Source organism: Bos indicus x Bos taurus, chromosome 14, assembly GCF_003369695.1.
Source record: "Bos indicus x Bos taurus breed Angus x Brahman F1 hybrid chromosome 14, Bos_hybrid_MaternalHap_v2.0, whole genome shotgun sequence".
Classification (NCBI taxonomy): domain Eukaryota; kingdom Metazoa; phylum Chordata; class Mammalia; order Artiodactyla; family Bovidae; genus Bos; species Bos indicus x Bos taurus.
Genome location: NC_040089.1, coordinates 43,259,019 through 43,281,088, shown reverse-complemented (window position 1 = coordinate 43,281,088; position 22,070 = coordinate 43,259,019). Strand labels below are relative to the sequence as shown.

The 22,070-nt window shown below is 45.7% G+C and overlaps 1 protein-coding gene and 1 long non-coding RNA gene across 2 annotated transcripts; one reads left to right on the top strand and one right to left on the bottom strand.

Annotated features, from left to right (window-relative positions):
* Positions 1–339: 339 nt before the first annotated feature.
* Positions 340–1,132, bottom strand: LOC113903959. The gene is made up of 2 exons (XR_003514361.1): positions 994–1,132; positions 340–565 (listed from the first exon to the last, which is right to left on the bottom strand). It is a non-coding gene; the product is annotated as an uncharacterized LOC113903959 (long non-coding RNA).
* Positions 1,133–1,390: 258 nt separating this feature from the next.
* HEY1 (hes related family bHLH transcription factor with YRPW motif 1) lies at positions 1,391–5,524 on the top strand. The gene is made up of 5 exons (XM_027561243.1): positions 1,391–1,932; positions 2,189–2,264; positions 2,409–2,492; positions 2,771–2,852; positions 3,774–5,524. Exons 1-5 carry the CDS (start codon positions 1,844–1,846, stop codon positions 4,355–4,357), a joined length of 915 nt encoding a protein of 304 aa, XP_027417044.1. The 5' UTR covers positions 1,391–1,843; the 3' UTR covers positions 4,358–5,524.
* The last annotated feature ends 16,546 nt before the right edge of the window (positions 5,525–22,070 follow it).

The window sequence follows — 22,070 nt, the reverse complement described above, 5'->3', positions numbered from 1 at the left end:
GAATACGAGGTTCAGTGAGAGTCAGGAAGTGGCTTACCGTGTCAGGGTGAGCGACTGAAAAACATCCGATCCCTATCAGGCTCAGGCCACTGAGTGTGTGGCGTCTGAAATGTGGGTATTGAAATCAATAAACTAAGGAGGGAGAGAAACGGACTAGCAACTTGCAAAGGTAACAATGTTTCTATCATGCTCAACAATATGTATCAGGCAGTCCATCACTGAAAGACTGCAGTCCCCGAGTGGACTTCAGAGGAATATGTACTGCTCTGCCCCTTTGTCAGGGGAGAGAGATGCCTGGATTCCTAAATTCAGAACAACCTCCTACAAATCAGGAAGCAGTCCGAGATATACAATATATATTCGTAAAACATCTATCTCCTTGAGGCCTGGGAACTACACGTAGCACCCAGACCCGCCACGCCACCCCCAAGGCAGGAGGTGTGCAGGGGGCGCGTGTGTGTCTGGTGGTCAGAGATGTGAATCTCAGCAGCCAGGGCGGCCCCAGACGTAAATGCTCACAGTCCCGCCACCCTGTCGCCCGCTGACAGGATCTGGCCGCCAACGCCTGAAAAAAAAAAAAAAAAGAATAGCCCCAGCTGCCCCCTCATCCGTCCACCCCTGCCCGCCCCCCACCCCCCGCCCCAATTGGCCCAGCAAACAAGCGCTCCATTTCCCCGGATCCCAGATGCACAGGGGAATTTATTCCATCTCGGAGGCTGGGAAGCCCCTGCGGAAGCTAGTCCGTCTGCTAGTGAGGACACAGCTCCAAAACCCGAAAAAGAACATTTCCCGAAACCACATCTTCCCCTGCAAGCGTCCGGGGCCCCGGGCTAGTGGCCACAGTGAACGGCGCCCCGGCGGCCGCTCTCCTGGAGCCCCGCACCCTCCGCCTGGCGTCCGGCGCGCCGCCTGGCCAGGTGCTTCGGACCCGGCTTCGCCTGCGGCGTGCGCCTCCTGCCGCCGGACACCCGCGGCCCGGCAGCCGAGATTTACCGCTGTGCAGGGCGGCGGCTTCCGGGGCCGCCCGGCGCCCAGGCTCCGATTACAGGTTCACACGGGGGGCCTGGCCCGCGGCCGCCCAGCCCCCGCCGGCGCGCCCTCACGCGGCCCCGCTCCCCCGCCTGCCCATTCTTCTCCATTCATGCGGACGCCCAGCGCCGCCGCCGCCGCCGCCGCCGCCAGCGCGGCCGCCGTCGCCGCCGTCGGTCGCCCGGATTGGCTGGCGGCCGCGGCGCCGGCACTTTCCCACGGCCCGCGGCGCGTGCGGCTCACCGGCGGCGCTACAGGCGCGGCCCTGGCGTGAGGCCAGGCCAATCGGGGCGCGCGGGGCGGGGCGGGGCCGCGGCCGACGGCGGGCTGGTGTCCCGGCCCGGCCTCCCCCGCCTGCCCGCCGCCGGCCCTGCGCCGCCCGCGCCGCCTCCTTCCTCCCCAGCGGAGGCCCGGTGGAGCCCCTGCGGAGCCGACACACCGCCGCCAGGCAGGGGCGGGCGCGGAGGGCGGGCCTGGGGTTAGCCCTCGGCCTCAGCCTCGCCCCCGCCCCTCTCCTGAGAGGCTGCCAATCAGAGGAGCTAGAAACCGGATTGGCCGAGGGAAGGCTGTTGCCCGGGAGCCACCGCCCCGCCCCTCCGCCCCCTCGTCCGCCCCCTCCACTCCCCCGCCCTCCCCAGGGCCCTGGGAAGGGGCGCAGCGTGGGAAAGGGATGGTTGAGTTTTAACCGGAGGCAGAGCGTGAGCCGGACCAGTGTGTGCGGAACGCGAGCAGTCGAGCGCGGAGAGGCGCCGCTTCAGTTAACTCCTCCCTGCCCGCCGTGCCGACCCTCCCCCAGATTCCCCGCTCAGCCAGCATGAAGCGAGCCCACCCCGAGTACAGCTCCTCGGAAAGCGAGCTGGACGAGACCATCGAGGTGGAAAAGGAGAGTGCGGATGAGAATGGGTGAGTTGGCGGCGGGAGGCTAGCGTCGGCTGGCCTCGGTGACAGCGCACGAGGGCCCGGGGCATGCCGGCGCCCTGCACTGACCTCCGCGCATCTCCGGCAGGCCTCCGCCCCGGGTGAACGACCCGGAGGTGCTTTCAAGCCCAAGTTGCCTAAAAAATCTGAGTACGGGTAGGGCGTGGGGGCGACCTCTCAGATCACCTACTCTCGCTTAACGGCGATTCCTGTTTGTTTCTTTTTCCCCCTTTTCATTTAGGAACTTGAGTTCAGCTTTAGGTTCCATGTCCCCAACTACATCTTCACAGATCTTGGCCAGGAAAAGACGGAGAGGCGTGAGTCTCTTTACAGTGCACCCTTTTTTTGGGGTGGGGGGAGGCTGTTTGTTTTATTAATTAACGGGAAGAACCACCTTTCTTCATTTTAGAATTTACAGTCGTAATGTAAATGTCTCCCTTTGTTTTGCCTGCTTTCTCCAGATTATTGAGAAGCGCCGACGAGACCGGATCAATAACAGTTTGTCTGAGCTGAGGAGGCTGGTACCCAGTGCTTTTGAGAAGCAGGTAATGGAGAAAGTAGGTAGCTCTCTCGGTGTAGCTATCCACGCCTTCAGAATCCTTCGGCTCCTTAATCTGAATCTCACCCGTGCCTTGGGAAATAACCGCGTTTGTGAGAAGGAAATAAATTCATCCAGATTCCAACATGTTTTGCGAAGATAATTTATTTTGCTGTTGTCTATGCTTTTATGATTTACAGAGCACATCTATGCGTATATATTTCAAGTTGTTCCCCAAAGGCAGTAGGTGCCAAATCAGGTTTTTGTTGTTGTTTCCTTTTGTAGGGATCTGCCAAGCTAGAAAAAGCCGAGATCCTGCAGATGACGGTGGATCACCTGAAAATGCTACACACTGCAGGAGGGAAAGGTACGTCTCTAGTCCGGTGGGGCGTCTGCGTGTCTGGGGGCAGAGTGATCAGCTACCCGCGGCTAGGATTGGTGCAGTCGCTGCTTTATTTTTACTGTGCGCTTTGGGGGTGGAGAGAGGACGGTGTGTTGTGTGGGGGGTTGCCTGTCGGTGTGCCTTCGCGTGCACATAGGTTTTCTCCAGTGAATTCATCACCCCAGCCCTCTGCAAATTAAGCTTATGCACCTTCTTTTGGAAAATACCTATTATGTGTGACAGCTAAAGTTGTGACAGCTCTGGTCAGGTAGCTCAAACCACATTTGTTTATTAACCTTTTGGAGAAAAAGCTCCCCCCCCCCCCCCCTTTTTTTAAAATATATATGGTCTTAATTTCATATACAAGATTCTTAAAGAATAACCTGGCACATGACTCTTGAGGAAAGAAACCTGTTGTGATGAAGTAGAGAAAACTCCAAGGAAGGTGGGGGACCGAGGTCTGTGTGTCTGTCTCCAGCCGGAAAATGCTCTACTCTGGACCAAGTGCCTAAAAGCTCCGTGATGATAACTTACATCTGTGTGTCTAATGAATTTCACTACTCTGTGGTTTTTCTGTCCTTGATGTGTTTTTTGTTGTTGTTGAGGGAAAACATTAAAGGAATGAACCTAGTTTCATCTGCCGGTAGGGTATAATTCCAGTTTCTGCTTGGCAGTTTCTAATTGGGCTTTGAACTTGCATTAGCAAACACATACTTCTTATGTTGATTAATGCAAAGATTTTGGTCGACTCCCAAATATTTGGACTTTGAGAAGAGCCCGTGAGTGCTTTTTTTTTTTTTTTTCCTTAAAGGATGTAGCTATTTGCCAGGAAGGGCTGCCTTTGGGATCGAAGAAATGAGGGAAATGAGCGAAGCTCTGAGGTCTTTCTTTTGTTCGTTTCCTCAGGCTATTTTGACGCGCACGCCCTTGCTATGGACTATCGGAGTTTGGGGTTTCGGGAATGCCTGGCCGAAGTCGCCCGTTACCTGAGCATCATTGAAGGACTGGATGCCTCGGACCCTCTTCGAGTTCGCCTGGTCTCACATCTGAACAACTATGCCTCCCAGCGGGAAGCGGCGAGCGGCGCCCACGCAGGCCTTGGACACATTCCCTGGGGGAGCGCCTTCGGACATCACCCGCACGTCGCGCACCCCCTACTACTGTCCCAGAGCACCCACGGGAACACTGGCACCTCGGCCTCACCCACGGAATCCCACCACCAGGGCAGGTTGGCCACAGCACATCCGGAGGCGTCCGCTTTGCGAGCGCCCCCTAGCGGCGGCCTTGGACCGGTGCTCCCGGTGGTCACCTCCGCCTCCAAACTCTCTCCACCCCTGCTCTCCTCCGTGGCCTCCCTGTCGGCCTTCCCCTTCTCTTTTGGCTCCTTTCACTTACTGTCTCCCAATGCACTGAGCCCTTCGGCACCCACGCAGGCAGCAAACCTTGGCAAACCCTATAGACCTTGGGGGACGGAGATTGGAGCTTTTTAAAGAACTGATGCTGTAGAATGAGGGAGGGGAAAGCTTAAATTCCCAGCTGAGCTGGGCTGTTGCCAACATCACCTTAAAGTCATCGGTAAAATAAAAAGGAAAAAGGTACACTTTCAGATAAACTTTGTTGAAAGACGAAAGGTTTGTTGGTTTACTTTTTCTTTTTTAAAGTTTTTTTAATCATGTCATGTATTAGCAGTTTAAAAAAAAACTAGTTGTTAAATTTTGTTCCAAACATTAAATTGAAATAGTATAAACCCACAAATTGGTGATAGGTTTGTACTGTGCCTAATTTACTTTGTTAACCTGTCTAAGAAAGATCCCATTTTTGTCCCAAAGTTTTGGGGATTTTAACATTTAGTATTTTGAGTCTGTTTGTCTCCTTGTATAGTTACAGTCTCTTTTTAGAATTAATTTTCCAAACCACTGTGCTCAATGTTAACATGATGCTATTTTGTTAATATTTTGACAAGTAAGGTATTGTATAAATGATATTCTTTGGGGGGCGGGCTGTATTGAATTTTATATTTCTGAATAAAGCGTTGACAAATCAGATGATCAGCTTTATCCAAGAAAGACTAGCTAATTCTCTGCCTCCTACTGCAGTGAGGTGAATGTACAAACCATTAGGGGCCCTGAATCTGAATGACCAGTCACTGTCGTCTGCCAGGATTCACAGTTCTGGCTTGGCTAGGAGAGGTCTGGGTTTGGAGTTGGTAGGAAGGGACAGACGACAGTTGCATAGAATATGTCTGCATTTATCAGCCTCAAGCAATGCAATGAATTTTTAATTTCACAGATCTCAAGTTCACAGATGTTAACATGGATAAGTGATCATGGTGTGCAAGTGGTCAATGGGATAGTCCAGTGGAACCTGTTAAATTCACAACCTAATTCTTCCCGGAGCTGCCATGTTTTCTTTTCACTGGGAATGTTTATGTTGTGTTCTTCTTTTTGGCGCATGGAAATATGGTTGTTGAGATAACTTAAAAGGTCTTTGCTGCCTTCTATTTGATTTATTTAATTTGATTTGAGCTATAAAAGCATCATTTTACAGGTCTATTCCTTTAGCAGGTATAGTTTAAGTGACCTCCACTGAACTGGGTTTGACCTCTGTTGTACTGATGTGTTGTGACTAAATAAAAAAGAACAAACTCTTCTCCTGTATGTCTTACCTACTTTAGCCTTTCTTTCTGTTGACTGAGATAAAATTCCTCATTTTCATTTTGCCTGGTCATCAGTTTTCTTCTGTTTAATAATTTCATTATTCTTGGTCTTTGTGATTTTGGATAAGGTGACTTCATTATGACGTAGAGCTTTGGTGTGGCTCCCATAAGAGGATATAGTGCTCTAGCTGTTATGTCAGATAATTGGGCCCTAAACTGATGATCTATGGACTAGAAACTTCAAATCCTGGTTGGGAGTTGCAGGGTGGGAGAAAACTCTGAAATCTTATAAAATAGTGTTGACTGTTCAACAGATATTTACTGAGGGCATTTGCTGCATGCTCAGTTGTATACAGGAAGAACAGAATATTTAATTTCTTCTTCTGTTTTTTTTTTTTTTTAATGGCAAAACAAGAAAAGCCAAACCTTGCTAACTCGGAGCCTGGGAGCCTGGGAATCTGGTGAGCGGTGGCAGGCTGTGATTCCACACCTGCAGGGCTCTGGAGTCTTGTCTTCTTTCCAAGGAATCTGTTTAACCCTTTAGTTGCCTATGACTCATGCCCTGGGTAGTGTGGAAACAGACACATGCTTTAGGTTAGAATGGAAATGCTTCCAGAACAGAGGCAGTCGTCTGGGCTCCCTGGGAAGAAGAATGCCTTCCCATGGCCTTAAAAATCGTCCTTCTGCCAATTAAGGAATCTCCTAGCTGGGAAGGAGTTGCCTTGATCCTGAGAGTGGTGGAGAGGTGAAGGAGAAAACCCACTCTAGCAGATGAGGTAGACTCACGCCTCTCTCCTCTGATTAAAAAATGAAGGCAGGACTTCCCTGGTGGTCCAGTGGTTAAGAATCTGCCTGCCAATGCAGGGGACATGGGTTCAATCCCTGGTCGGGGAACTAAGATCCCACGTGCCTCGGGACAACTGAGCCTGTGTACTGCAACTACTGAGCCCACGCTGTAGAGCCTGTGCTCTGCAACAAGAGAAGCCACCTCATTGAGAAGCCCTCGCACAGAAACTAGAGTAACCCAGCTCACTGCAACTAGAGAAAGCCTGCACACAACAACAAAGACCCAGAACAGCCAGAAAATAAAAAAAAGAAATGAAGGCAAAGTGAAGAATGCACTTTGAATTCGAGCAGTGACTTCTGGGTCCCTATGAGGGAAAAGGATGGAGACTGTGGCATTTTTCTGATTGGGATTTCAAATGCTAGCTCCCACTCAACCCTTCTCTGTGTGGCCTCAGACATCGGTGCCTCCTGTGATGCATGGTTCTGTTCTGAGCACTCCCCGTGCCATACAGACACTCTTTCTGCCTGCCATGATGGCTGCGATGGAAAGTGTTATGATGATTTCTGCCAAGTGTCAGTTTAATTTTAGCAACTGGGATTTCAAACGGCATTACAGCATTACTGAACAGCATTGTGCTTAGATGGTCTTAGACGTGCTCTCTGGCACCCAGGTTTGATGGCTGCTAGTGAGATAAGAAAGAAGTAAAGCCTCTCATTTTATTGGCTCTGCTGGAAGCTCTGTGAAACTGTAAATGTGGGGCTCATTCTGCTTGTCATGTCTATGGTCCCCCTGTCACCATTTGGTTACTCCTTTTTTCTTTTTTTGAGGGGGGAGACTGAGTGACTGAACTGAATGAGGGGGTCATTTTCAAGATGACTCATATTTTCATTATGAGTCATTTTCAAGATTACATAGTTTTCCAAAGAAATATTTCTGTTGGGCATTCCCTGGAGGTCCAGTGGTTAGGACTTAGTGCTTTCACTGCCAGGAGCCCTGGTCAAGGAACTAAGAGCCTGTAAGCAGCGGCCAATTAAAGAAAGAAAGAAATATTTTGGTTTCTTTTTCAACCTCTTCAAGGTGACGAGTTTCTGGAAATTGTGGCGATGGAGTCTGAATTACCTGGAAAACAGGATGGGATTATGATGATGAATTGTTCTTGCATGTTCAGTCACTTCAATTGTGTCCAGCTCTTTGCGACCCTATGGACCATAGCTTGCCAGGCTCCGCTGTCCATAAGATTCTCCAGGCAAAAATACTGGAGTAGGTTGCCATGCCGTCCTCCAGAAGATCTTACTGACCAAGGGATCGAACCCACATCTCTTATGTCTCCAGCATTGGCAGGTGAGCACTTAACCACTAGCACCACCTGGGAAGCGGACATAGAAAAATGAATGTAGGAAACTCATTTCTATTCTGAGTTGACGGAGTATGAAAAAAATTAACATCAGAGTCATTAGTGCCAGCATATTTTGATTTTATATATGTTTATAACACTTCTATCCATGTAGCCAAAACAGTTTTAGATGGCCTGTAAATGTACCTTATGGAGAAAATAATATCACTTGTCATAAAGAATTTGGAAGGCCTCAATAATTACCCATTATCTTCATTATATATATTAGCATGAATTAATGACATGAAAGATAGGTGGGCAGAATTCTTGTATAAGAAAAACCTCTTAAATAACTTTTAGATTTAAAAAGAAAAAATCCGGGATGTATCATTTCTAATTTATTCAATATAGTTCAATTAGGATGTACTTTTTATTCAGCTTTTCTTTGTCCCACTCTGTTACTCACAAAAAAATACTTTAAATATAGATTACTTATATTTTAAATCTCTCAGAAAATGTTATATCACCTAGTTATACTTCTCCTTAGCCCTTCTGGTATATACCAGTATCAGCTTTGATGCCTTCATTAGATTGCACTGATGATTTATAATTAAAATAACTTCAGAGCTAATAGCATTTGAGATACTGCTTCAAATGTGACCCAGTTTCTTTCACAACTGTAGCTCCAGGGAAGGGGGATGTCATGGGAAGGGGACCCGAACTCTGGGTCCTGCTCTGCTTTTGTCCTGCTCTGCTTTTATCCCAGAGCCCTGAGGTGAGTCATTTAAAATTCTCTGGACCCTGCTTTCTCCATCTGTCCCATAAACTGGTTGGATTAGATGGAAGTCCCAGGCATATATTTCCTAGGGACAGGCACTAAAACGGGAGGATGCATGGCTCATCAGTCAGTGAGTGCTGACCTGGGGGTACCTTCAGTCTGAAGGGTCACACCGATTGTGTCTCTGAAGGAATTTTGGTCCAGTGTTGCCAGATCTTTCAAATTTCTGGGAGCATCTCCAATTTTAGATTTTTATGTGACATATCCCCATTTAGGTAAGTCAGTAACTAATTCACTGAAACCTGTCTGCCAGTGTAGCAGTCAACTTTCAGCTCCTAGAGCTCTAATCTGAAAGCCTCTATGCAGGCTAAAATTTTCCAGTATCTTTGCCATGCACGGCCTATAGATATGCTTAATGGATAAACACTTGCCTAACAAATTAAAAAGTGCAGTAATTAGGCAGCTTTAGGTAGTTTTATGTAAAAATAATGGGAAGAGTTTTTAAAAATTATTTCTAGGTTGTCTTATTTCCTTATAGAGAGAGAAACTGAGGACTTCCCTGGTGGTTCAGTGATTGAGAATTTGCCTTGCAAAGCAGAGGACATGGGTTCAATCCCTGGTTGGGAAACTGAGATCCTACATGCTTCAGGGCAACTAAGCCTGTGCACCACAGCTAGAGAGCCCATATTCCACTGCAAGAGAAGCCCTCCAGCCACAACAAGCCCCAGCGCAGCCTAAATAAATAAATTTTTTTAACATAATTTAAAAAATAAGAGAAATACCCTCCAGCCACAACAAAGACCCAGGGTAGCCAAAATAAATAAACTAAAATTTAAAAAATTTTAAAAATAAGAGATATGCCCTCCAGCTGCAACAAAGACCCAGGGCAGCCTAAATAAATAAATAATTAATTAATTAAAAAAAAATTTTTTTTAAAAACAGGAGAAACACCCTCCAGCCACAACAAAGACACAAGGCAGCCAAAATAAATAAATAAATATTTTAAAATAATTTAAAAAATTTAAATATAAGAGAAATGGAAACCAGTTTTGTTCTAAGTCTGGACCTTTTGCAGGAACTTCTTCTGAAGATGCTGTCTCATCTTGGTCCTTGTGTTCACCTGACCGAGGAGGAAGACGGGGTCTCAGCCTGGTGGCCTTCAATGAAACAGCGGGTATGTAGCTGGCTGGTGACTCAGCACACTGAAGTCCTCAGAGGCGCCATCTGATTTCAAGAAGAAAGAAGTCCCTGCAGAGCGGGTTGTTTTGAACCTCACCTTGAAATAGAATGCCTGCTTTCATCGTGATGAGCTGCAGCCCTTGTCACTCAGATGCTTCAGTGTCAGCTCTGGGGTGGGGGCAGGGAGAGGGGCGAAAGCAGCAAAGGAAGGAGACACTCAGGTCTTTCTTTCTGAACTATCTGCAGGTATTGACATACATTTTCGTCAGAACTGTCTTCCCCCTCATCCCCACTACCCACCTCCCCACCTCCTTCCACGCGAGGCAACAGTGGAGAGATGGGTCTTGGGAAACTCAGTAGGTTTCTGGGTTTGGTGCTAATAGCCTGTGATTTTGTGCTTCTTTAGAGTTATGTTGTAAAATTTCCCATCGTATTTATGATTATGTTCATATTTTTCATTAATTGCTTTGTGTTGGGTTTTGATATATATTCAAGAAGGATGAAAAGACTGAGTTTGATTTGGAAAAACCCTTACTCATTCATAGGCAGTTGCCAGGTGGTCTGTGGCTTCATTTGGAAGAGACTCTTCTTTGAAAATATTTATTTATTTATTCTGTGTCAGGTCTTAGTTGCCACACATGGGGTCTTTCTTTGCAACCCACAGACTCTCTAGTTGTGGTGTGTTGGCTTAGTTGCTCTGTGGCTCATGGAACCTTAGTTTCCTGACCAGGGATCAAACCTGAGTTGGAGAAGAGACTTGAAAACACCATGATAGGCAGAGAGAGACTGGCTGATACCCCTGAGAGAGTTGATGACTGAAAATTTTCTGTAGCGACTTTTATTTATTTTTTAACCTTGGTGGTAATCTCTCCCCTGGGGCATGATTTATTTCTGTTTCTGGTGTATAGGAATGTTTCATGCATGCGGAGTTGAATCATAAAATTAAAGAAGGACATATCTGAGGCCTTAATCATCCTCTTTGACCTCATTTCCTACCGCCTGCCCCTCCATCACTCTGCCGCAGCCACACTGCACCCTGCTGCCAGAACACACAAGGCATGTGCTCACCTCCAGGCCTTTGCACTGGCTTTTCCCTCTCCCTGGAATGTTCTTCCCCTGCTATCAGCTCATCTGCCTGTAATCTGTCATTTACTTGGCGCTCCGCTCAAAGGTCGCCTTCCCTAGCAGTCTTCCCTTAGGACCCTATTTGAAATATCCCCCCCCACCACCCTTCCAGATCTTCAAGCTGATTTTAGAAAAGGCAGAGGAACCAGAGATCAAATTGCCAACATCCGCTGGATCATTGAAAAAGCAAGAGAGTTCCAGAAAAAAAATCTATTTCTGCTTTATTGACTATGCCAAAGCCTTTGACTGTGTGGATCACAATAAACTGTGGAAAATTCTGAAAGAGATGGGCATACCAGATCACCTGACCTGCCTCTTGAGAAACCTGTATGCAGGTCAGGAAGCAACAGTTAGAACTGGACATAGAATAACAGACTGATTCCAAATAGGAAATGGAGTACGTCAAGGCTGTATATTGTCACCCTGCTTATTTAACTTATATACAGAGTACATCATGAGAAACCCTGGGCTGGAGGAAGCACAAGCTGGAATCAAGATTGCTGGGAGAAATATCAATAACCTCAGATATGCAGATGACACCACCCTTATGGCAGAAAGTGAAGAACTAAGGAGCCTCTTGATGAAAGTGAAAGAGGAGAGTGAAAAAGTTGGCTTAAAGCTCAACATCCAGAAAATGAAGATCATGGCATCTGGTCCCATCACTTCATGGGAAATAGATGGGGAAACAGTGGAAACTGTCAGACTTTATTGTTCTGGGCTCCAAAATCACTGCAGATGGTGATTGCAGCCATGAAATTAAAAGACACTTATTCCTTAGAAGGAAAGTTATAACCAACCTAGACAGCATATTAAAAAGCAGAGACATTACTTTGCCAACAAAGGTCCGTCTAGTCAAGGCTATGGTTTTTCCAGTGGTCATGTAAGGATGTGAGAGTTGGACTGTGAAGAAGGCTGAGCGCCGAAGAATTGATGCTTTTGAACTGTGGTGTTGGAGAAGACTCTTGAGAGTCCCTTGGACTGCAAGGAGATGCAACCAGTCCATCCTAAAGGAGATCAATCCTAGGTGTTCGGAGTACGTCAGGGCTGTATATTGTCACCCTGTTTATTTAACTTATATGCAGAGTATATCATGAAAAATGCTGGAGTGGAAGAAACACAAGCTGGAATCAAGATTGCCAGGAGAAATATCAATAACCTCAGATATGCAGATGACACCACCCTTATGGCAGAAAGTGAAGAGGAACTCAAAAGCCTCTTGATGAAAGTGAAAGTGGAGAGTGAAAAATTTGGCTTAAAGCTCAACATTCAGAAAATGAAGATCATGGCATCCGGTCCCATCACTTCATGGGAAATAGATGGGGAAACAGTGGAAACAGTGTCAGACTTTATTTTTCTGGGCTCCAAAATCACTACAGATGGTTTTTGCAGCCATGAAATTAAAAGTTGCTTACTCCTTGGAAGGAAAGTTATGACCAACCTAGATAGCATATTCAAAAGCAGAGACATTACTTTGCCAACAAAGGTCCGTCTAGTCAAGGCTATGGTTTTTCCTGTGGTCATGTATGGACGTGAGAGTTGGACTGTGAAGAAGGCTGAGTGCCGAAGAATTGATGCTTTTGAACTGTGGTGTTAGAGAAGACTCTTGAGAGTCCCTTGGACTGCAAGGAGATCCAACCAGTCCATTCTAAAGGAGATCAGCCCCGGGATTTCTTTGGAAGGAATGATGCTAAAGCTGAAACTCCAGTACTTTGGCCACCTCATGCGAAGAGTTGACTCATTGGAAAAGACTCTGATGCTGGGAGGGATTGGGGGCAGGAGGAGAAGGGGATGACAGAGGATGAGATGGCTGGATGGCATCACTGACTCGATGGACGTGAGTCTGAGTGAACTCCGGGAGTTGGTGATGGACAGGGAGGCCTGGCGTGCTGTGATTCATGGGGTTGCAAAGAGGCTGACACAACTGAGCAACTGATCTGATCTGATGTTGAAGCTGAAACTCCAGTACTTTGGCCACCTCATGCAAAGAGCTGACTCATTGAAAAAGACCATGATGCTAGGAAAGATTGAGGGCAGGAGGAGAAGGGGACTACAGAGGATGAGATGGTTGGGTGGCATCATCGACCTGATGGACATGGGTTTGGGTGGACTCCGGGAGTTGGTGATGGACAGGGAGGCCTGGCGTGCTGCGGTTCATGGGGTTGCAAAGAGTTGGACATGACTGGGTGACTGAACTGAACTGAAGAAGTGGAACAAAACAGAGACAAACAGACACCTCTCTAAACCCCCTCATTCCTCAACTCAATCATTTATGTAAAAACCTACCAGAGAACTGGATGTCATGTTTCACTTCAGTATTTTCCATTCAGTATTGTACAATTCTGCCTTAAAAACAGTTTAACTCATACATTCTTCAAGTCTATTTCCTTTCTGGTATGTGCTTAGTGAGGCTGGAGGGACATTGGTCACCTTTCCCCCATGAAAGACCCTCCCCTTATCTGGCCAGTCTGCCCCTCCACTTGTGGCCATGCCACTCTTTGTCTTACTCTTGGCCCTTGCCTGTTGCCCAGAGCAAAATAACTTTCTCCTCCCTGGGGCCTTGGACCCTTCTCTTCCTCCTCCCTGTAAGTTCTTGTGGGTCTTGATGGATGGCTCCTTCTTGTTCCGGTCATAGCCCCATGTCAGGGCTCAGAGGGGACTTCCTGGATCACATTGGCAAAGACAGCTAGCTGTCCCATTTCCCAACCCCATCACTTTGTATCCTGTGATAACTCAATGTGGCAGTCAAGAGCCAACTTGGGAGCCAGAAGCCTGTTCTTCAGATCCCTGTTTTGACTCTTGTTTAAACACTCTGTGACTCAGTTTCTTCATCTGTAAAACGGGAATATAATTGTAACTTATATGTTTCTTGTGTTTTACAAATGGTATTTAATATATACATAAAGTACTTAAAACAATGTCTGACACATAGTAAGCACTCAATAAAAATTAACTTTAAAAAAGACCTGCACTTCCTCCTAAAAATATTTAGTTCTTAATCCATCTTTACCTTCATCTGCTCTCCAGTTAAGGGATCTCAGCATGTTTTTTAAATTAATTTTTGTTGGCATATAATGGTAAAGAATCCACCTGCTAGTGCAGGCGATGAAAGGCACGCAGGTTTGATCCCAGGGTTGGGAAGATCTCCTGGAGAAGGAAACAGCAACCCACTACAGTATTCTTGCCTGGAAAATCCCATGGACAGAGGAGTCTTGTAGGCTACAGTCCATGGGGTCGCAAAGGAGTTGGATGTGATTTAGCGATTAAACAACAACAAATCTTTGCTTTACAATGTTGAGTTAGTTTCTTGTTTTCCTGTTAGTTTCTGGGCTTCCCTGGTGGCTCAGACAGTAAAGAATCCGCTTGCAATGCAAGAGGTCTGAGTTCAATCCCTGAGTCGGGAAGATTCCCTGGAGAAGGGAATGGCTACCCACTCCAATATTCTTGCCTGGAGAATTCCATGGAATGAGGAGCCTGGTGGGCTACAGGCCATGGGGTCACAAAGAGTCAGACCTGACTAAGCAACTAACACAGCATTGAGTAGGGCTCCCTGTGCTGCACAGGAGATACTCATTTATTATCTGTTTTATATATAGTAGTATATATATGTCAATCTCAGTCTCTCAATTCATTCCACCTTTCCCATCTGCCTTGGTAGCCCTAAGTTTATTCTCTACATCTGTAACTCTATTTATGCTTTGTGAGTAAGTTCATCTCCACACTTTTCCTAGATTCCACATATAAGCAATATTATATATATTTTTTCTTTCTGATTTACTTTACTCTGTGTGACATTCTCTAGGTCCATCCACATGTCTGCAAATAGCACTATTTTGTTCCCTTTTATGGCTGAGTAATATTTCATTATATATATATACACACACACACACACACCCCACATCTTCTTTATCCATTCCTCCACTAATGGTCATTCCATTGCTTTCCTGTCCTGACTATTGTAAATAGTGCTTCAGTGAACATCAGGGTGCACGCATCCTTCCAAATTATGGTTTTCTCCAGGTATATGCTTAGGAGTGGGATTGCTGGGTCATACACCTCCACACCATTCTCTGTAGTAGCTGTACCAATTTACATTTGTAACAACAGTGTAGGAAGGTTCCCTTTTCTCTGCAAGGGATCTCAGCATTTTTGATCTTGCCAGCCCTTTGTCCAACTTTTTGGGGTGGGGTGGAGGAACACCACTTCTGTTTATAGAAATGGATAAAAAGAAATTCTGTTATGTGAACAGACTACATCCATTGAGGATTCACTGAAGAGCAACACAGATGCAATGTTTAGACTAAATGTGATAAAGCTAAAGGAACTAAACTATCAGAGTCTGGGGTAAGCTGAGGGCTGGAGAAATAATAGGGAAACTACTTTACTCATATTTTGAGTATGTAAAGAGTGAGTTTTATGAAAGTGAGGGGCCAGTGGTTCTCATGTGGAGACCCACATCCTCACATGGGCAGAGACAATTTAGGGTTGTGATGGTAAGGTGACCTTCACCCTTGACCTTGATTCTAACCATCAAATAGCAATGGTTGCTACTAACCAATGAATGCTGCAAGGATTTTGGGTGTAGTTTTCCTGCTGAGAGCACAGACGCAGTAAATATCACACACCCTTTAGAACCAAAACCCACTTGGGTCCAGATATCTCCTTCAGGGTTTTATAGGAAGTCAAATTATCCCTGCCACATTCAACAACAGCCCCAGAGCTGACCGCATCCCAGCTTACATAAGAAGACAGAGAGGGCATGAGAAAGAAAATGATTGCCTTTGTGAGGAGCTAGCCTAGTGAGCGGAGACGGCAATGGCACCCCACTTCAGTACTCTTGGCTGGAAAATCCCATGGACAGAGGAGCCTGGTGGGCTGCAGTCCATGGGGTGGCTACAAGTTGGACACGACTGAGCGACTTCACTTTCACTTTTCACTTTCATGCATTGGAGGAGGAAATGGCAACCCACTCCAGAATTCTTGCCTGGAGAATCCCAGGGACGGGGGAGCCTGGTGGGCTGCCGTCTATGGGGTTGCACAGAGTCGGACACGACTGAAGCGACTTAGCAGCAGCAGCCTAGTGAGGCTTTTCTCTCCCCTCCCCGTGAATGTAGGTGAGTTGAAAGGTTTCATGAGGGACTGCAGTGGCTAAATAAGGCTACAGGATTCACAGAAAGTGGGCTTGGGGCTCGGACCACTGTCTGGGCTGAAGGTAGATAGACCTACCTCCTTCTGCATGGTGTGTGGTTCTTGAAAATGGAGGGGAGTAGTGTGAAGCTGAACATCGATCCCTAAATGCCATACACATCATCTATTTGGAAGGAATCACTCTGGCATCAGATAGAACCAGAAAGAAAATAAGGGTACCTGCCCCTCCCCCGATCTGTATGAGATGTCTTCTCTCAACACCAGAGTAGTCAATCTTGGGAATGTAAGGGGTGGAGGAATTCTAAGAACCAGAACCTTCCTGGAACATGAACCCCCACTCCCACTTTAGAGGAGGAAGAGGAGCTGAAGGGCAGACAGAGCCTCCCTTGTTTCCACAAGCCCCACCCCCTGCTTTCCCACTTTTGAGCTGATGATGGGAGCTGAATGGGGGACGAGTTTCAAATGGGAAAGGAGATTGGCATTTTGAGGTGGACTGAACTTCATTTATGGAAAGAGACCAGAAAATTCTTTGCTCTGTCCGCTGTATAATTAAGAGAAAGCGAAAGGAAGAGAAAGCAACCTAAATGCCCATCCACAGAGGAATAAGGAAGATGTGGTACAGATAGCCAATGGTAATTTGCTGTGTGACTCAGGGGTTTTGCTGTATGATTCAGGGGTTCCCTGAGTCATACAAACTTATGGTTACCAAAGGGAAAAGTTTAGAGGGATAAATTAGAAATTTGGGAATGACATATACACACTACTAGATGTAAAATAGAGAAACAACAAGGACCTACTGTATAGCACAGGAAACTATACTCAGTATCCTATAATAATCTATATGGGAAAAGAATCTGAAACAGAATGGGTATATGTATATGTATATATAACTGAACCACTTGGCTGCACACCTGAAATTAACACAACATTGTACATCAACTATACCCTAATATAAAATAAAAATTAAAAATTAGTCATTATTCTCCAACAAAAGAGGGAAAGCAGAAAGAGTTTTGCCGGGATATGGTTGATGGCAGTTAGTAAAAAAAAAAAATGATTTCTTAGTTGTTCCTTGCTCAGTGGAGAAGTGTGCATGTAGTCAAGGGAATGAGACCCCAGCCGATGGAAGGAGCTTATGCACAGGCTGGCCATAGCTGGTGCTCTGAGGGAGCAGTGAAGTGTTTTCACTTCAGGAAGAGATTCTAGGAGACTGGATCTTTTTAAAGAGATGATGAATTTTCTATACTATAAACTAGTGAAAGTGAAAGTCACTCAGTCGTATCCAACTCTTTGCAACCCCATTGACTGTATAGTCCATGGAATTCTCCAGGCCAGAATACTGGAGTGGGTAGCTGTTTCCTTCTCCATGGCATCTTCCTAACCCAGGGACTGAATCCAAGTCTCCCCTATTGCAGGCAGATTCTTTACCAGCGGAGCCATCAGGGAAGCCCGTAAACTAGTGAGTTTAAAATTGCAGGGCAAAATTTTAAGAGAAATGATTAACACGGTTATTCAGAGCACTTTTTAAAAGGAAAAGCATTGGCTCTTGTTCTCTCGGTGATTTAAGAGCTCACAATGAATGAAGCATGACTTCCGCATCCCCATTCTTTTTGAAAAGACTTAGGCTGCTGGTCCATGTGGGCTGGGGGTTTACTGCAGAATCATTTATCTACACTGTAGCAGAATCATTTATCTGTACAAGTGTTCCCCTATCTCCTGAAACAGCAAGAGGAATGTGAGCTGGATGATGCAACAGTTAGAAGGCACAGGAATTGGTTGAACAAGAACAATTCTTTATTTAGTGCTGGCAATATGCCAGGCTCTGAACTAGGGGCTTTTCATACATCAATATTTTTAGAGTGATTACTCTGCAAGGCCAGCATTATTATCTCTGTATACAGATGAGCAAAGTGAGATTTTTGCAAGATGAAATCTCTCATCCAAAGTCATCCAATTATCAAGCAGCACAGCTAGGATTTCAATGGCAGATCGGAAGTCCATTATTAATGTATTGATTGATTTCAGTTTTGTAGGGGGTCTCCTGTGATACTTTCTATTGACTTCAGAAGTCTGAAAGTGGAATAGATTCCTTTGAGAGAAGATGAGCTCCCTGGCACAGAGGGCAATGAAGCAGAAGCTAATTGCCTGGATGTTGTAAAAAAGCTTCAGGTAGGAAATAGATTAGGATTTCTAATACTTTCCAAGAGGGACAGTAGCATGGATACAGGTGCTTTATAAGCATCCATCTCCAAATACTAAAACATCACATGTACACAATCCTTGACTTATGAGTTCAGTCTTCTCTCCTCTATGCTCATTGTGGGCTTTCTCCAACATTATGAAAGAAAACCATACTCCTCACTCACCCCAAATCTGTGGACACAGAAACTTTCAAGACACCAAAGGGACAACTTTCAAACTTAGTTTCTGAAAAGTCTCCCTTCGTGATAATTCAGGAGCTATAAAGTCACTGCTGGCTTTCTGTTTCTACCTGTTTTACACATATTTTTGGTTATAGGTGAAACATAGACTGTAAAATAGGGTGTTTTGGTTCCTGTTCACATGACCTGAATTTAGAAATATTGAAGGGATGGTGGGAATGATTCCAATGAATGATATAATGACCTTGCCTCAAAATACTGTCCAAGACTGAGCCCCTCTCCAAAGAGTGGGGTAAATGCAAGGCATTGGCAAGAAATGTGGATGCTAAAATGGCTTTCTTTTCCCTTTAGCATCGTGACATCTAAGTAGTCCTTTTCATCCCTTTTCATCCCACTACTCATCCCTCATTGTTGTTCTTCAGTCCCTAAGTCGTGTCCAACTCTTTGATACCCTATGGACAGCAGCATAACAGGCTTCCCTATCCTTCACTATCTCCCAGAGTTTGCTCAAACTTATGTCAATTAAGTTGGTGATGTCATCCAACCATCTCAACCTCTGCTGCCTCCTTCTCCTCCTGTCCTCAATCTCTGCTAGCACCAGGGTCTTATTCTAATAAGTCAGCTTTTCATATCAGGTGGCCAAAATATTGGAGCCTCGGCTTCAGCATCAGTCCTTCCAATGAATATTCAGTGTTGATTTCCTGATTGACTGATTTCATCTCCTTGCAGTCCCAGGGACTCTCAAGAGTCTTCTCCATCACCACAGTTCTTCAGTGTTCTTCAGTTCTTCAGTGTTCAACCTTCTTTCTGGGCTAACTCTCACATCCGTACATGACTACTTGAAAAACCATAGCTTTGACTATGTGGACCTTTGTCAGTAAAGTGATGTCTCTGCTTTTTAATATGCTGTCTAGGTTTGTCAAACTTTTCTTCCAAAGAGCAAGTGTCTTGTAATTTTATTAGGTCCCTCTAGGTAGAAGAGAGGAGAAGGCAATGGCAACCCACTCCAGCACTCTTGCCTGGAAAATCCCATGGATGGAGGAGCCTGGTGGGCTGCAGTCCGTGGGATCACTCGGAGTCGGACAGGACTGAGCGACTTCACTTTCACTTTTCACTTTGATGCATTGGAGAAGGAAATGGCAACCCACTCTAGTGTTCTTGCCTGGAGAATCCCAGGGACGGGGGAGCCTGGTGGGCTGCCTGCCATCTATGGGGTCACACAGAGTTGGACACGACTGAAGTGACTTAGCAGCAGCAGCAGCAGCAGCAGCAGAATTTTATTAATAATTTTGATGGTTTTGATGGTAGATCATCAGAATGTGAATTTTGGCAATGTTCATTTATTTATACATGAACTGCTTGGGGGGGAAATCCTAGTTATTTTATTAAGAGGGGATGTATATTCAATAGCCTTTTGCTTTTAATAATAAATTTATCAAAATGTTTTTTGATTAAGTGTATAGCACTAATAATTGTAATAACTCAATACAGAATTTTCTGTCCTTATTTCCTTTCTTCTGTCCTGTCCATCTTTCTTTTCTTCCTTCCTCCATTCTTTCTATTACTTAGAGCTTAATGGTCACAAGAAATAAAAAACTAAAAAAAAAATTGATGTACATATCTCTGTTAGAAATAACTATAGTAAGATCAAGAAAATACTTGCAGGCACAATTTTTGAACACAGGATTACAACCTGTAATCCCAGCTATAATCCTGGAAATTCTAGATTATCCTGGCAGATAATTCCTCTTTGTATTTCAGCTAGACCATTAAATCACCCCCAGGTGGAAGTATTGGATGGCACAGCCTGGCTCCTTGATCCTCAGCTGACCAGCTGCAGCAGCTCACCTGGGACATTTCAAACCTCACAGTAACTCACTGCTGTGGTTTTGGCGACACCATTTATACTGTGGCAGAAATTCGTGTACAGAAATTCCAGAACTGGACACACAGTGCTAGAGTTGGGAGGAAAAAGGGCTTGAGGGTGGTGATAAGGGACCTACAGAGATGAAATGAAGCTGTAGCCAGTGTTAATCTCTCTCCAGCCGGGAAGAATTTCCCAAGGGAGAGGACAGAAGTGTTGTTTGTTTTGCTTTTGTTTTTTTTAAAGCACACAAGTATTTATTATAGATTTTGAAGGTTTTGTTTGTTTGTTTGTTTGTTTTTTACTTTTTGCCATTATTGTGCCTTCCGAACTTCAGTAAAAATCAGAATACACAGTGCTAAGTTGCTTCAGTTGTGTCTGACTCTTGCGACCCCAAGGACTGTAGTCTGCCAGGCTGCACTGTCCATGAGATTCTCTAGGCAAGAATACTGGAGTGGGTTACCACTGCCTCCTCCAGGGGATTTTCCCACCCAGGAATTGAACCTGTGTCTCCTGTGGCTCCTACATTGCAGGCGAATTTTTCACCCCTGAGCCCCCCCGGGGAATACATAGTACTCTCCTATTAACCATGCTCTAGGACAGTGGACCTCAACTTTGGGAGAGTCACATGGGGAGATTGAGAAACTCTCAATGGCCCACCCACACCCAGACCAGTTCAGTCGAAAAGGACAGAGGTAGCAGTAGTATTTTAAAAATCCTCCAGGTGATTCAAAAGTATGCAGCTAAGGTCAGTAATTACTGCTCTAGGAAGATGAGAGGAGAGTGATGTGGGGCTTGGGGCAAAATACTCAGACACGAAGGGAGAGGCTAGTCCCTGAAGGGAGGTTGCCTGTGAAGCAGGTCAGAGTGCAGCCAAGCAGGTCGCAGCCTTAGGCGTTTACTCCTTCACCCAGAAAGCTGGGGTAAGAACAGCAGACTCAGACCCGCAATCAAAGAGACTGGGTTGGTCCTCATTGTCAACACTGATTTTCAATGATGTTTCCTGTTGTTGTTGCTCAGTTGCTCAGTCATGCCCGACTCTTTGCGACCCCATGGACGGCAGCACGCCAGGTTCCCTGTCCTTCACTATTTCCCGGAGTTTGCTCACACTTACGTCCATTAAGCTGATGATGCCATCCAACCATCTCATCCTCTGTCACCCCCTTCTCCTCCTGCTCTCAGTCTTTCCCAGCATCAGGGTCTTTCCTGCAGGCTGAACTAACTTCCATTTTTCTGTCGATATGGACCTTGGCTCCCTTCCACAGACAATGAATTCTGGTTGCTGACCTGGGGCTTTGAAGCTTCCCCTCCTCCCCATCTCCAACCACGTGGTTTCTAGACAAGAGGCAGCCAATGGCTGTGAAGGAAACAGGTCTTCATATTAATAGAGATAAATATATCCATATTAATAAAGATAATTATATATATATAAAATGCTGATAATTACATATCGTCAGACAGAGCTATTTGGTTAGATCAAGTTGTTTTGAAGTTAAATAACATAATGCATATGTATATTTAATTCAATTAAAACACTGGCTCTCTAAGTGAATGTTGAGGTGGGTAAAAAGGTTGTCAAGTTCTTTTATAATCATCACTCCCCTCCCCGTTCCCATGACACAGGGTCTGACATTACATTATAGCTCTATAGAGGCAGAAATCCATCAGTGCTTTCAGCAGAGAAGTAACCCATGCAAGAAACACACTGGGACGTGGGCCGGCTGCATCAGTCACCTGAGGTGCTGGTTAAAAATAGAGATTATATGGACTGATCCCAATCTACTGAATCAGATTTGGGCAGGGGTCGGGGGAGGGCTTGTTGGAAACCTGGAGGTCCATGGATGTAACTGGTCCTAGAAGATTCTGGGACATCTGTTCCTGTCCCTCCTTCAGGATTCTTATCGCTTCTGTAGTCTCATTCATCACCTGTGATGGTCGTGACTCTCAGAATCTCT